Here is a 14,236-nt window from a genome sequence, read left to right as displayed (position 1 = left end):
GCTATAAGGTCTCTCATTCAATCTAGGTAACTAATTCCCCTTTATTCGTTAATAAAATCTTTTTTTAATATCCTCAATTAATTAATTTATTTTCGTAGTTTGTATAACAATTTTGCTGCCACTTTTAGTTACTTTGATAATATTAAGATAATTTCAATCGGATTATCTGTTGAACAAGATTATCTGGAAAAAAAATATACATGTGATGTGGGAAATCTTAGCTTAAGTTGAGAGCTATATATAAATATATTACTTTTTTAAATGTATCTTAAGCTCAATTGTGGTTTGGTTTCTACATTGGTTGGCTTTTCGTTGTATTGTTTACCATCTTTATTTTTTATAAATCAATTTTTCGATCTTTTCTATTGTTTTTTCCGTTTTCAGTACCAGTAGTAGTGTTCCTCGATTATATGTTGTTGTTTTGTGTTGTCAGTTATTCTTCCTTACTTAACTTGATTAAAACCATGTCAACATATCATAAATCATCTTCATTGTCTAATGAACATGTTTTAAGTCTTTTGTTTTTTGTTTGTTTTAAGTATGACTTTCTGAATTCTGTTTATTTTTGGAATAATGTAAGAGAGGCCAAATACACTAGCAGGACGCAGAGGAAAAAATCGAAAAATAAAACAGAAAAAGGAAAAAAGGGAAAAACGAAGTAGAAAAAGAAGAGAAAAAGATAAATTGAAACATATAGAAGAACATAGAGTTAACGAAAACGTAAAAAAAAGGAGGAAAAAATGAACAAAAAGTCCTAGACCATGAACGATAAGATCAAGATGGGTAACAAAAAATAGTGAAGAAGAAAAATGATAAGGAGATGAAGAACTCAAAGTTGAAGAAGAAACCTGAAAGAAAAAGAAGAACAAAAATGGTAGATGAAGAAAATAAAGTATAAGAAGATGAAAATCCGACGATGAAAAAGAAAATAAAAAAGAAGAAAGTAAAGATGCAAAAAAGACAAACAAAAATTAGAAAGAAAAAATGTTTGGATATGACAAAAATGATCAAGAAGAAGTAAAAAGCAGAAGATAAAAACGGCTAATAAAACCAAAAGAAGAATAGTAGAAGATGTTGAAGAATAAAAATTTAGAGAATACAAAAACAATAAAATAAAACAAAGAAGAAGGGGCAGACAAATAAAACAAAAAAAAATCAACAGAAAAAACAAAGAAAAAACCGAATGAAAAAAAATCAAGAAGTCAAAGAAGATGAATAAAATACATAAGAAGAAATAGTCAAAAACAATGAAAGATAAGAAGGAAAAAACAAAGAATAGAAAAGCTAAAAAATAAAGAAAAGGAGAAGAATAAGAAAACAACGATAATATAAAAAAAAATAATACAGTGAACAAGTAAGATTAAAAAATAGTCGGATAGGTCGATGACGATGAACAAAAAAAATTAAATGACCAATTGGAGAAGAAAAAAGATAATCAGAAGAAGAAGTCATAAAAGAAAACCAGTAGATAGTAGAGGAAGTGAAAGAAAAAATAATAAAATAGAAGAAAACTAGAAGATGAAAAAGACAAAGTTGAAAAAAGTAAATATGATGAAAAAACGAAGACAAATCAAATGAATAAGAAGTATAAAAAATGAAGAGAATAAAGAAGAAGAATTTGAAAACAAATAACGATAAAAAGAACTCAAAAATATAAGGAAAAAACTAAAAAAAGGAAAATATAAACAATGAGAGAAGTAAAAAGGCAGATAAGACAAAGATCTTTAAAATATGATGAAGAATTTGGAGAGAGGAAGAATAATTGGAATAAGAGGAATAAGAATTTGTTGAAGGAGAAAAGAAATAAATTAGAAGACAAAGTAGAAGAAGAAGAAGATAAGAAAAAATTGGATGAAAACCTTAAAAGATGAGGAATTGGAGAAAGTAGAAGAATATGAAGATGATGTAAAAGCCGAAAAACACTAGAAGAATAGAAAGTCGGTGATAACGAAGAAGATGATGACAATGAAAAAAGGAAAAGAAAAAAAGAAGAAGAAATAGAATAATAAAACATTGAAGAAGAAGAAAAAATGGAATAAAACCTGGAAGAGAAGAAAATCAAAAGATGTATGAGAGAAAAAAAGAAAAGATGTGGAGAAGAAGAAGATGTGAAAAAGAAAAACTAGTAGAATAAAAAGTAAAAAAAAAGATATAGAAAATAAAGAAGAAAAAAAAACAAAAAAAATAAAAAAAGAAAGAAAGAAGAAAATGATAGAGAAAAAATAATTAAAAGATAAATAGGGAAAAAGATGAATAATTTATATTAATTTTATTTTAATTTGTGTTTATTGATTTCATACACTTATTAGTATTGATTTTAAAGTTTTTAATGTTAAACCATGATTATTTTTATAGATTAGTTTTATTTTTAATATTGTATGTATCAAATTCTTGATCTAATTATTTTTGATTTATGACATAAAATTTTATTTTAGATTTTAACGAAATTTTTCGGTTCACGCAAGTCGCGGACTGAACACCTAGTAGAGAGTATCCGACTTTGAATAAGACTCGTCTTGAAATATTTGACCAAAAAATATTTAGTTTGAGATGTTATTTGTTATGACTCGTCATGAAATTTCGTGTAATATTCTTTTCCAAAAAAAAAATTGGGTAAATATGCAAGTATTTCATAGTTATACTTATATTTAGATAACGTAAAAGCCCTTTGTCGGATAATGCTAAAATTCACATTTTCGTATGGTTCGTGTTGACTAACGAACAAACTCACTCCAAAGAGTCTAGAAGAAAATGCAACAACGAAAACAAAAGAAGAAGACTATAGTTGAGTAGCTCTCAATCTGCATCTCCAAGACCATCTTTTCCATCGCCTCTCTTTGTAATTTCCGTGTAATGAGAGCTTGGTTTCTTCTTCTGCGATGATGCCACCTCTGCGTTTCTCCTTAGAACAGCTCCTGGTGATGGGTACGGTCTCTGTTGAAACAAAGGACCCTGAAAATACACATTTCGATCTCATCAAAGTTAAAGAGCTGAGTTTTGTGAGAAGCTGAAAACTATTCATCAAGAATTAAAAGAAAAAGTGGCATTACTGTGGCAGTTGTATCAGCAGCTCGTGGTTGTACTCCTTTCAGTCCAACAACCCTACAAGATGCAAAGGAATCAGATCAAATCCTTAGTTAAGATGAAGTAGCAGAAAAGAGGAATAGAGAAACAGTATATAGGTCATGTTTCGACACATGAAGTGGTTAAAAATGGGTGTTGTAGACATTACCAGCCACCCCGTGGAGCATCTGAGTAAGAGCTTGGGTCCATTGGGTCCAACTCATCATCCTCGGCAAGAGCACGTTTTTTGCCTAATCCCTTTTTCATCGGAGGTTTTGAACTTGACCTATTTCAATCATCATGTGTAAGGAGTAAACCACAACAGAAAGTGAAATGTAAAAGTATTACAGATAAACCTCATGGTTCAGTACTACATATAATGTGTTCAATCCTTGGTTTCATGTTGATAATTGGTACATTCTTCTCACAGAAATCCTGTCCTTACGAAAAGTGAGGCTCAGGGCTCAGAGAACATTTACATCTAAATGGGTTGTCTAAATATTTGCTAACATATATTTAGAACTAGCTCTCTTATGTAACATTCAGCTTTTAAGAAAGATGACGGATCAGAAGGATCTTTTTTCTTGTACTAAAATTCTGAGATATGTACCTCTGATTCGGATCCTTTTGGCTAGAATCTCCTGCATCTGTGACGTAGTTTAAACTTGCTGCCAAGTACTGCTGTTCTGGGAGATTGAAAACTCTGCATTCCATATACAGTATAAATCCCCTTAGCCGAGGTATACGCCTCAAAATATGCAAGTGAACAAAGTCTGTTTAAGGTATTTGATGCACGCTTTTAGATGGTTTCTAATAAATCAAAACTCAACAAGGAAAGAAAACGAAGCCACAATAAGACTGGGACACTTTTTTTGACATTCTTCAATCAAAGCCGTTTATGCAGCAATCTAACTCAAAAAGTATAGCAAGACAGTGGACAGACCTGGTACAGTGGGCACAATAACCCCAGCTCTGGATAAGGCTCACTCCCCAGCCACCACATCCGCTGCATCTTGGCAGCTGAGAGTGCGGATGCTCCCTCTTCCCATTAGCGGTATTTTGGGTGACACTGTTGATAGAATTTGTGGAAGCGGGCTTCTTTAAAGAACCTGGAGGCTCCCATTGCGATACATGTGTCTTAGTATTGTAGTAATATTTATGACCTGTGCATAAGGGATCAAACGTGCAGAGTTCAGGATTACAACGAGAACATATCCAAAATTAAGCAAGCATTGCAATTGCATGTATAATCAGAAGACACTGGTCAATTGAGGATTTCCCCTTTCCACCACAGCCAGAAAAATTGAAACTTATCCATTGATATGCATATGGAACAAAGAGGTGAGGACTAAACAAGTAAACAATTGAATCACATACCAGATGTTTCATCAAGTGTTTCCACCCACTCCTCTTGAGGAGGTAAAGGTGGCGGCCTTGAAAAGTTGGAAGATATGTCAAGAGGCTTTTCCCACTGGCATGTTCCGGTATGCTGGTTATAGTAATATGTAGCACCAGTAGCAGGATCTTTTGCATCAACCTGAATGAAACAGTCAAGTTTAAAAGTATTAACAACTAATAAACACAACATCAGAACCATAACTGGCCATCATTTAGGTGTAAGATCTAAAGACTAATTGTGTATGACAACAATATCACAGGAACTTGATATGAAAATCTCAAATGATCAATGCAGTTTCACAGCAGAAAATAATTGACAAAACCAAAGAGGAAAGGACGTTAAGTGTATCTCATTCATACCCATCCTAATGGTAAGGTGCTTGTATTTGTCTGAAAAGGTACACTTGTCTGTCTATTCCAACTAACCGCTGATGCCTGGCAACATCACAAGCAAGCAAGTCAAAATGTTAACAACAATAATAACATGAACTGAAAAAGGGGTTTAAAAACATGGTCAAGGCTATAGCAGACATATATCACCAAAGATTACAGAGTGAGAGATGGATAATTACTTCTTGCGTGTTGGATGTTGCAGCAGCCACTGTACCATCTCCGAGAATTCCCCTGGCTTTTAGTTTTAGTTTGAGATATTCAGGCAAATTGTTTGAAGCGTCGGTAGGTTCAGGCTTCGAGTGGCCAGCGTAAGCAACTCCACCAGGTATACCATAACCATTTCCAACATCCACATGACCTGATGTGGAAAAACAAAAGTCAGTAACTGGATCGGTTTAGCGAATTTTTCCAAAATGCTTGAGCTCATGAGCTATATGATAACTAACCTTCTCCACAGGTACTCACACTTCCACGCTTTGATGCTGTTTCTGCCCGGTGATGTGCAGTGAACTTTAGCAAATGTTCCTGTGAAACGAATATACGTTGACAAATTCATGTTCTGTGTGTAAAATAAACACTAGTTACAGACTAGCAGCTTGAAGATAAAAGGAACACTGAAATAAAAAACCTTTAGAGCATTGGGGTCAGCACGATGCTGAAGAATGTCAGTGTTATTATCTCCAGCTACTGAAGTCCCAGCCTCTCTGAAATAGTTAAACACAAAACAGTTTAGACAAAATCACATAAGAGCAGGAACATGTTCAAAACAAAAAAAGATGGATACAAAAGACAAACCAAGAGAAAGACAGAACCTTTGACCTTGTATGATCTTCTGCGTTTCAATTTCCTGAAAAATTTTACAACACCAAATCAACAAATGGTAAAAACGTTAAAATAAAGAGTAGTGAAATTTATTTTCGGGAAACGAAAAAGTCACGAACTTGTTCGCGAAGAAGAGCATTCCGTGCAGCAGATTCAACGTCTTCGGATTGATTGTAGGCAAACGAGCTTTCATAGCCATAACTAGTTGACTGGTTATGAACAGAAGAAGAAGAAGAAGACGAGGGTTTGGGTGTAGCATCCTCGCCGGAATGAGCAACTGGAATCAGAAGCTCCCGATCTCTGTTAGCCATCACAGTCCCAGGTTTCGCATCGCCCATAAGGCATAAACAGTAACGAAGAGGAAGGAATTGAGAAACCCAGCAACAGAGACGGTCCGAATATTTTTCTGTTCTTTATCTTTTGTCCAAACTTTAACTACGTTCCAACCAAATGGGCTTATCTGGTTATAGCCCAACTACTTTTTAATCAGGTTCAACTTCAAATTATTTCTAAGTTCTAACTTGTGTGTATTATGAGCTTATGGGCTACATGGCATATAAGCTTAAAAACAGCTGAGCAAGACCAGGAAAATGGCTTATTCTCCCATAAATTTTAGAGCTTCTGATTATTTATGAAGTTTTGATTTATGACAAAACCAACACGAACTATCTAATAATTTGAATTTTTAAAATAAATGTTAAAATATGCTTAATTTCACCAAAATTATAAATGTTGTGAGTTTTCCGTCAATGATTAATGATATGACTAACACGTGGTAAATTATTAGATAGTTTATGTATGTTTTAGCATAAATCAAAATTTTATGTATGAATATCAAGAGCTCTAAAATTCATGGGAGAATATGCCATTTTCCTGAGCAAGATTCTGTAATTTTTCATGCTTAGGTAATTTAAATAGAATAATGTTAACAAAAAAAAATAAAAAAAAATGGAGAAGGGAGAAAGGAGTAGATCAACAATGGAAGAAAAGGTCAAAGATTCAACGAGGAAATAACTCATATAAAATATATCAACCGCAAAAGGGGTGCAAAAGTGTCTTGTATCTAAATTGTCTTTAGTAAACAAATATATATATATATATATATATATATATATACGATACAAATTGGCTTGTATCTTGAGAAGCCGAAGCCAAAAGCTTTCTCCGTAAAAGTGGAAATGGTAAATTTTGCTAAGAAAAAAGTGAGAAACTCAAACTTCTAAGATTTCAGGTGCACCTTTAAACCATATGCATGCATCTTATTTTGTCATGTTATTATGTCCATGTTAAGTCCCATATTTAAACATATCAAATTTCCACTATTTTCGAAGTCAAGAACAACAAAGACAGCATTTTCAAGATTATAGAGCAACAAACATTTACAAGTGAGATATAGTTATCTTCTTTTTAAGAGTTTAAAACCCCTTAAGCTAAAGACTTCTCTATCCGAGGAAGAAAGCCGGAAGGAAGGGGGTGTGGTGTGAATAATTTCATTTGCTACTCTTCTTTCATTCCTTTTTCCCTAGCTATACACTTTTATGTCCTCTGTAAAAGTATCACACATGTATTTTTCTTTTTCTTGATCAATGTCTATCTTTGGGGCTTCTAAAACCGTTCAAATTCTCTAACTTCTCCAAGTATGAGAGCTTTTTCGGCGTAAGGTTTGGGGATTTGGTAGGTTTATCGCCACCTTTGTCGTTACTCCAACCCATGAAATCCAACAAGGTCTTGGAGTAGTGTGGGTCAAGCTTCTCGGTTTCTTCTCCGGAGTTAGAAGATCCAGCTGACTCTGAATCCGTCTCCGTTGTTCTCCCACCTTCTGAGGTTTCTTCAGCCAGTGAAGTCTGCTTTTGTGCCAAAGAATCAGTGTATAGAACATCTTCTATCCTTGACATCACTGTGTAAGCCAAGCTCTCAAGTATCCTTGAGTAACTCTCCAACACCGCTTGACCAATGTCCTGTATCCATTCAACAATAAATAGTTAAGATTATATTGTTTTCTTATAACTAGAAAATCCTGAGTTGTTTCTTGCCATTTAAGGCATCTATAGTAGACGAGGGCACAATCTCATAACCAAGAATTTATTTTATCATTGTGATTAATTGATGATGAACTATAATTATGAATACATTGCTTTGGCATTTACCTTGTTAAACTGAATCTTGGAGATGTCAAGGGAAGATTGAGGAAGACCGGGAAATTTCTGTTTGAGCAAGACTAAGATCGTCTCTGCTCTCTCTTCGAACAATTCTCTCTTCTCCAAGCTAACTGCTGATCCCCAAGAAGATTTGTTGTCCTTTAAGTGAAGCTTCCTCCTCCAAATCACAACAGAAGCCTCAATCCTGTTCTTCAAATCCAACACTTTGTGCTCTGTAGACAAGTCCAACATCGACAGGAACTGCTCTGGATCAAACCACTCCTCTGTTATGCTCTTGTAGATCGAATCCCCAAGGCTGGCTCTTCCGTTCTATCAACATAAATCAAACCTTTTAAAGTAATACATAACAACAAAGAGAGAAGTTCAACATAATTGTGAATGATTTTGATTTTTTACCTTTGGGAGAGAGTCGATGTAGCTCTCGGGTATTGCCATTTCAGAGAGGACTTGAGCATTGATGGCCATTGCAGCTTTTTGAACCTGTGTGACTGAATCTTTCTGGAAGTAAAGCATTCTCCGAGCCGGTTCAGATAAACCGCCGGGAGGAACTTTCACCGGAGGGAGCCACCATTTGTCATTTGTCCTAGCATTCCTCGCTTGCTTCCCTTCTTCTGAATCTCTTGACACATACCAAAACTCGGTGTGTCCTCTGAAATTATCCAATGTGTCCTGAACATGTTTTCATCACCATTAATCCATCAAACTCTTACACTAATTATATTTTATTTTCTTATAAATACACAAATGAAACACTTACGATGAGCATGGCGTCAAGTTTTCGAAGGGCTGGAATGTTCATGAGAAGATCACCTCTTTGTCTTGTCACCATAATCTACGTTAAAATCATTAAACATTATATAAATCTGTCTAAGGAGGTAGAAAACGATATTTTTGTTTTTTCTTAGGGAAATTTCAAACCTCGGTGCAAACTCCATCTTTGCTCGTTTGTTGTGAAGGAACAAACTCGACGATGTGATCGGTCACAGACAATAACCAATCGATCTCTTTCTTCCACCTTGCTTGTCTATCTTGCGGCATCGGTTGGAGTTTTGTTTGTTCCCCGAATATTGAGGCTGAAAATGAATCGTACCATCAAATGATCAGAATATTCACAAACCTATTGAGAACCTCTTAATTACTTGCAAAGGAAGAAACAAGGAATATTGAAAGATTACCAGCAAGATTTGTGATGGCATTAGAAAGAGCCAGAGCAGAAGACACGCCTTTTCCGCCACCGGACATATCTTCTCCCAGAAGTAATTTCGCGAATCTGTCCTTCATCATCTCCGTATCTGCGAAACCGGACATTATTAGGGTTTCATTGTAAGAAACAAAGGAACACATTAACTTGTCTTCGTAGATTAACCCTAACCAAGAAAACAAGTTCTTGGAGAAAGAAATATGTCACCTGCTTGTTGTCTCTCGGTTCGATTTCCCGGCCGACCCAACCGAGTAAGAGGGGAAATCATGGGAGGGATGGTCTCAACGGGACTTTCTGCGAAGCTATCGGAGTTTTGGCTTTCAGGCGTGTTGGATTCAACAAGATGAGAATCTCCGTTCTCTACCACAAGTGTTTGATGAGATGGTTGTTGTTTTGTCGAAGATGAATCAAACATTCTTTTGAAATTGAATGATTTTGAAGCGCTTAGTCCTCGTTCCAACGCTGCAACCATGGTACGACAACGTTCGCTTGTTTTCTTGCCCCGCAAGTTAAACCCCTTTTTACCTTTAAAATCCAGCTGATCTAAAAAGATGATACAAATTTTTATAAAAGTATTGTAAGATTTTTGTTAAAAAAACATTACAAACAACAACAAAAAACTCTCTTTCCGTCTTAAAATGAAACAAAATTCTTGAGAACAAACGTTTCTCTTGGATTTAAGGATTGAAAGCATTTCAAATAAGAAAATAGTAAATCAAAATTTAGGAAAGTTTAGCTTTTTTTAGGATTTGTTTTCTTCTCTTTTGTGATTGAAATAAATTGATGGTTTGTGGTAAAAGTGAGGTTCCACGAAGCACGGAAAAAACAATAAAACTTCACAACTGATTTAACTTTCTCATTGGAGACCTACCACTCATCAAATAGAGTATTTAGTTATCCTCTAATTTTATTTTATTCCTTAATCTCTATATTAATCTCAACTGAAATATTGATTGAAAATAGCTTCTCCCAAATACAAGGTGATGAGGAAGCAAGAGAAGACATTAAAATCAAACGACTTACAAAAACGAGCAAACGAAAGAAAAACCGTGATTACTGGATTTGAGCAAAACTTGGGACATAGTTGAAAATGCATGCAATGTCGCCTTTCTTTGTATTTGACCAGCATGATCTGTATGTATCTCCAAAAGGGATTTCTTTGTATTTGTCCTCTTCAATAATGCATAATACGTTTCTGATAATGGTCTTCTTAACATCTACGTATCTTTCATCACAGCACACGGCCATTTTTTTCTCCTCGTCGATGAAGAAACTTAGGCGGCTACTTGAGAACGGACATCGATGTACTGTATGAATGGTTATATCCACTGCTAAAAGTTTTCTCCAGGACAAGACTTCGTTCTGATCAATCTTATCGTTGGTCGTCACCCAAATCTTCACCTCTAGTGTACCACGAGTCTGATGTAACACCGAGATTTGTTCGTCCCTAACAGATGACATAGTTAAAGTGTCATTATAAGCACTCGCAAACGGGAGAGACAGGCGAGTAAATTGCTCTGTTGTAAAATCAAAACGGAGTAAGAAATTAGAGCCGTTATAAAAAAGCGAGTAATTGTTTCCCTTCAAAGACACACCATTTGTTTTTATTATAAAGCAGTCGTGAGCAACCATATTAAGAACCCTCTATGTATTAGAGCTAAAGTCATAGATTTCAAACCGAACATCTGGTTGGAAGTTATTAGCCCAACACAGTTTATGATTTTCCTCCCAACACCTCAAGATTTTGTAGCTATGGCAAGAATTTTTATTCTCGTATCCAAGAGCAACCCTAGAGAGTGTCTTCTTGTTACAAGCACTTGGTTGGATCCACCTGGTTTGACCATTACAAGGGTTCCAAACAAAGAGCCTGTCGTATTCGGCTGTGCATAACAACAAACCATCGCATGAAAAGACTTCAAAAATTCTAACTTTTTCTGAATTACGATGGAGATCGTTTAGGATAAGTCCACCTTTAAACTCCTTAGTTGAATCAACAATGTTGCTGTGAATTCCATCGAGATTTACAGTGAAGACCTTATAATCTTTCAACATTAGAACCAAATATTGATTTGCTGTTTTGTTCAACTGCTTCTTGATGAATTTGATATCTTTAAATAACGCTCCCCATCGTTTGCAAGTGTATGGTAGTTGTCCCATTAATGTAACTGGAACCCTAGAGAGTATCTCCTCTTCCAAATCATTTGAAAGATCGAGCAGTTTCGTCATCTTGCTAGAGAAGAAGAGAGCGAGCGAGAGGTGGCTGGACTGGATTATAAGAAATTAATGTTTTTGACCTTCACGTTTTCCCTGACCAGTCTTCTTATATAGATACACAAACAAGAAACGGCTTCCTCTTCAACTACGCTTTCAAATTTCCTTTTTACTAAATTTGCATTAGAAAAGTAGAAGTATATCTTCGTAATATGTATGAAAATAGGAATTGATATTATTTTTTATAGTAAAAAGGAAAAAATCATATCAAAAAAGGGAAGAGGAACAAAGTAAAAAAGGATCATGTCCCATCATTATGGAGATTTCGTTGGGGTTATTGGTTTATGTATTTTAATAAATTTAAAATCCAAACCAAATCCAATATTATTGGTTATATGATTTTAAAATTCATTTTTAAATCCAGTGTTATTGATTCTATGATTTTAAATTTATTTTTAAATTACGTGTTATTTAATCTTACAGATTTATTTATGAATTTAATTTTAGAGAAGATTTTAGTGGATTTTCATGTTAAAATTACAAAAAGTAATTCGGGGTAAAATTTTCGGATTTGCTCGAATTTAAAAAATCAAAGATTATTTCTAAATTTTATATGAATTTTTAAATTAATTATATAAACGAATAACGCTCTACATGTTTTCTTTTATGAATTCCAGATGATACTATATGGTGAAGTACAAATTATATACATATAATTCCAGTTTAGTTACATTGGTAATAGTTTCTTCACTAAATCTATTTGTTGATCAAACTGGCTACAAATCTTTCTGAAGTGATCGAATTTTGATAGTAAATTTAGGTATAGAGTGATTGTTTCTATCGATTCATCCACTTTTTTGAGTTTTCATACATCCTGTCTTATGAAGTTTGTCAGAAATTTTTGACCAATAAATTTGGTCAAAGTTTTTTAATCATATTGCTTTGTCAAAAAATTTTGGGCAAAAATTTGACAATTTTAGATGAAATTGTATTTCTGACCACGATTACTGACTACCGTGTTTTGGTTAATCTGAATCTGAATTAGGTTATATCATTAACCTATATATATACCACATACATTGACAACAACCTCCTATATTTTTCCTGAGTACTAACGCATTAGGTTTAACTCTTGTTTTTGTTTTTTTATCCTCTCCCTTTTTTACACATCCGATATGGAACTAATATGTTTCGTGATTAACTGATGATAACTGATATTTTCTGTTTGTGTTAATCTTTGATCGTGTTTAACTGATACTCTGTTTTTTTAGATTGTGATAGTTTTTTGGTTGTTAGTTTGTGATCTTACTTCCTTTCGTTGTTTTTTTTTTTTTTGCTGTATAGGTTCTGGTGTTTTGCACTTGGATTGTAATTGCTATGGGGTCTCTTCCCCAAGGCCAGAGTGCTTCCTTGTACGGAGTTTCTAACAAGTTGATTGATGGAAAATATCTGGTTGCACTGTCTGAGAGCAAAAATAGTGAATCTCACAGGTCAAACCGAGAATCAGAGAGAGACAATCTGAAACTCTACGTACAATGGTAGTAAGCCTTTTCTCATTTTTTTTATCATATATCCTTCTATCTCTCATGTTTAAAAAGAATAATGTGTCAAACAGGTGCCTCTGCGTACTGGTCTTGGGATAAGACTAATTAAGGCACTAATGAATCTGTTATATGTATCAAACTGGGGTGCCTCTTTAATTTGTGTATTTAATTGATTTCTATTAATTGTGTTTTTAACATCATTCATCTTGTATTTTATATTCTATCCTGATGACAAAGATGTGGGAAGGGAGACATTACGACAATTGCAAGCTGAAGAGGACGAAGAAGAGAGGTTTCAAGCTGACCTTAAAAAGACAGTGCATCAAAGCTTTGGTTGTTTTTCAACTATCTCTGTTTATATCTCTCAGACAAGTTTTGGGATGTGCTCATTTCATGATTATTGTTTGACTGACTGTCATTTATGTGAAGTATTACTTCTCTCCATCTCAGGACTCAATCTTTTTTCTGATTAGAATATCTATTTAATATATGTCTTGAAACTATTTTGTTCTCATATTTTACTTATGCCAACAGCTGCTATCTTTAGCGCATGTGTGTTACTCTTGAATGAATCTTATGGAGAATAAGTTTTTCACAAATGGTTAGAGAAATGCTCATTTCTGATTACTTCCACCTTCAAATTCAAGGTCATGTATTCTTTTTTTTATTCAAAACCTCTAGTGAGGAAAAGACCGCTAGGAAACCAAAAAGGGTGTATTGTAAATTGATGTACGTTCCTAAAAATTACGCCTTCATCTACCAATTAAACAAGAGACTGTGATAGATGAACTTGCTTGCTACTCTCTTTACCGGTCTTAATGAAAGTAAACTAAGTTTGTTTGGATGGTTGAATATTTTATTTTGTTTTATATTATTTGTTACATAAGGGCCGGATTTGGGTTAAATCCATTGAAAAATTTGTCTTGGCCCCCAAAATTTTTTAGTCTAATTTAGTTTATAAATTTTTTTTTTTGATTTTTTTTTATAAAACAAAATTAGTGGCTCCTATTTCTTATTTTTGTTCAAGCCTCCAAAATCTCAAATCCGGCCCCTTAAAAGGAAAATTATTTTGTTTCATGGAGTTTTTTACCAACATTGCAAAAGTTAATACTTATTATACAATCTAATATACATTTATTAGAATAAGATGAAGACAAATAAGAAAACGAAGATAAACCAGAAGACTTCTTTACAAGCTAATGTTTATTTATACAATATAATGTGAAAATAAAAGAATAAGAAGACAAAGATAAGCGAAAGAAAAACTGGAAGAGTAATAATTCTAAAAGATGGATACAATGACTAATGAGAGGGAAGAAAACTGGAAGAAAATTAAAAAAGAAGTTGGAGGAGACGAAGACGATGAAGAAGTAGAAGAAAAAACGGAAGAAAGAAAAAAATTAAAAAAAAAAGAAGTAGAAGAATAGGAGGAAAAAATTCAAAAC

At 33.9% G+C, this 14,236-nt stretch overlaps 2 protein-coding genes across 2 annotated transcripts; both read right to left on the bottom strand.

Moving 5' to 3' along the window:
- Nucleotides 1–2,618: 2,618 nt before the first annotated feature.
- LOC18013552 lies at nt 2,619–6,066 on the bottom strand. Its single transcript, XM_006418649.2, has 12 exons — nt 5,796–6,066; nt 5,667–5,701; nt 5,483–5,558; nt 5,301–5,379; nt 5,034–5,212; nt 4,822–4,896; nt 4,441–4,600; nt 4,007–4,226; nt 3,674–3,766; nt 3,233–3,349; nt 3,051–3,102; nt 2,619–2,952 (listed from the first exon to the last, which is right to left on the bottom strand). Exons 1-12 carry the CDS (start codon nt 6,012–6,014, stop codon nt 2,797–2,799), a joined length of 1,461 nt encoding a protein of 486 aa, XP_006418712.1. The 5' UTR covers nt 6,015–6,066; the 3' UTR covers nt 2,619–2,796.
- Nucleotides 6,067–7,259: 1,193 nt separating this feature from the next.
- Nucleotides 7,260–9,508, bottom strand: LOC18013551 (rho guanine nucleotide exchange factor 8). The gene is made up of 7 exons (XM_006418648.2): nt 9,244–9,508; nt 9,011–9,127; nt 8,754–8,908; nt 8,593–8,667; nt 8,232–8,504; nt 7,824–8,144; nt 7,260–7,634 (listed from the first exon to the last, which is right to left on the bottom strand). Exons 1-7 carry the CDS (start codon nt 9,506–9,508, stop codon nt 7,260–7,262), a joined length of 1,581 nt encoding a protein of 526 aa, XP_006418711.1.
- Nucleotides 9,509–14,236: the final 4,728 nt, after the last annotated feature.

Source organism: Eutrema salsugineum, unplaced genomic scaffold, assembly GCF_000478725.1.
Source record: "Eutrema salsugineum unplaced genomic scaffold, Eutsalg1_0 scaffold_4, whole genome shotgun sequence".
NCBI classification, from domain to species: Eukaryota; Viridiplantae; Streptophyta; class Magnoliopsida; order Brassicales; family Brassicaceae; genus Eutrema; species Eutrema salsugineum.
The sequence above is the reverse complement of the archived record's forward strand: the minus strand, read 5'-3'. Positions and strand labels throughout refer to the sequence as shown.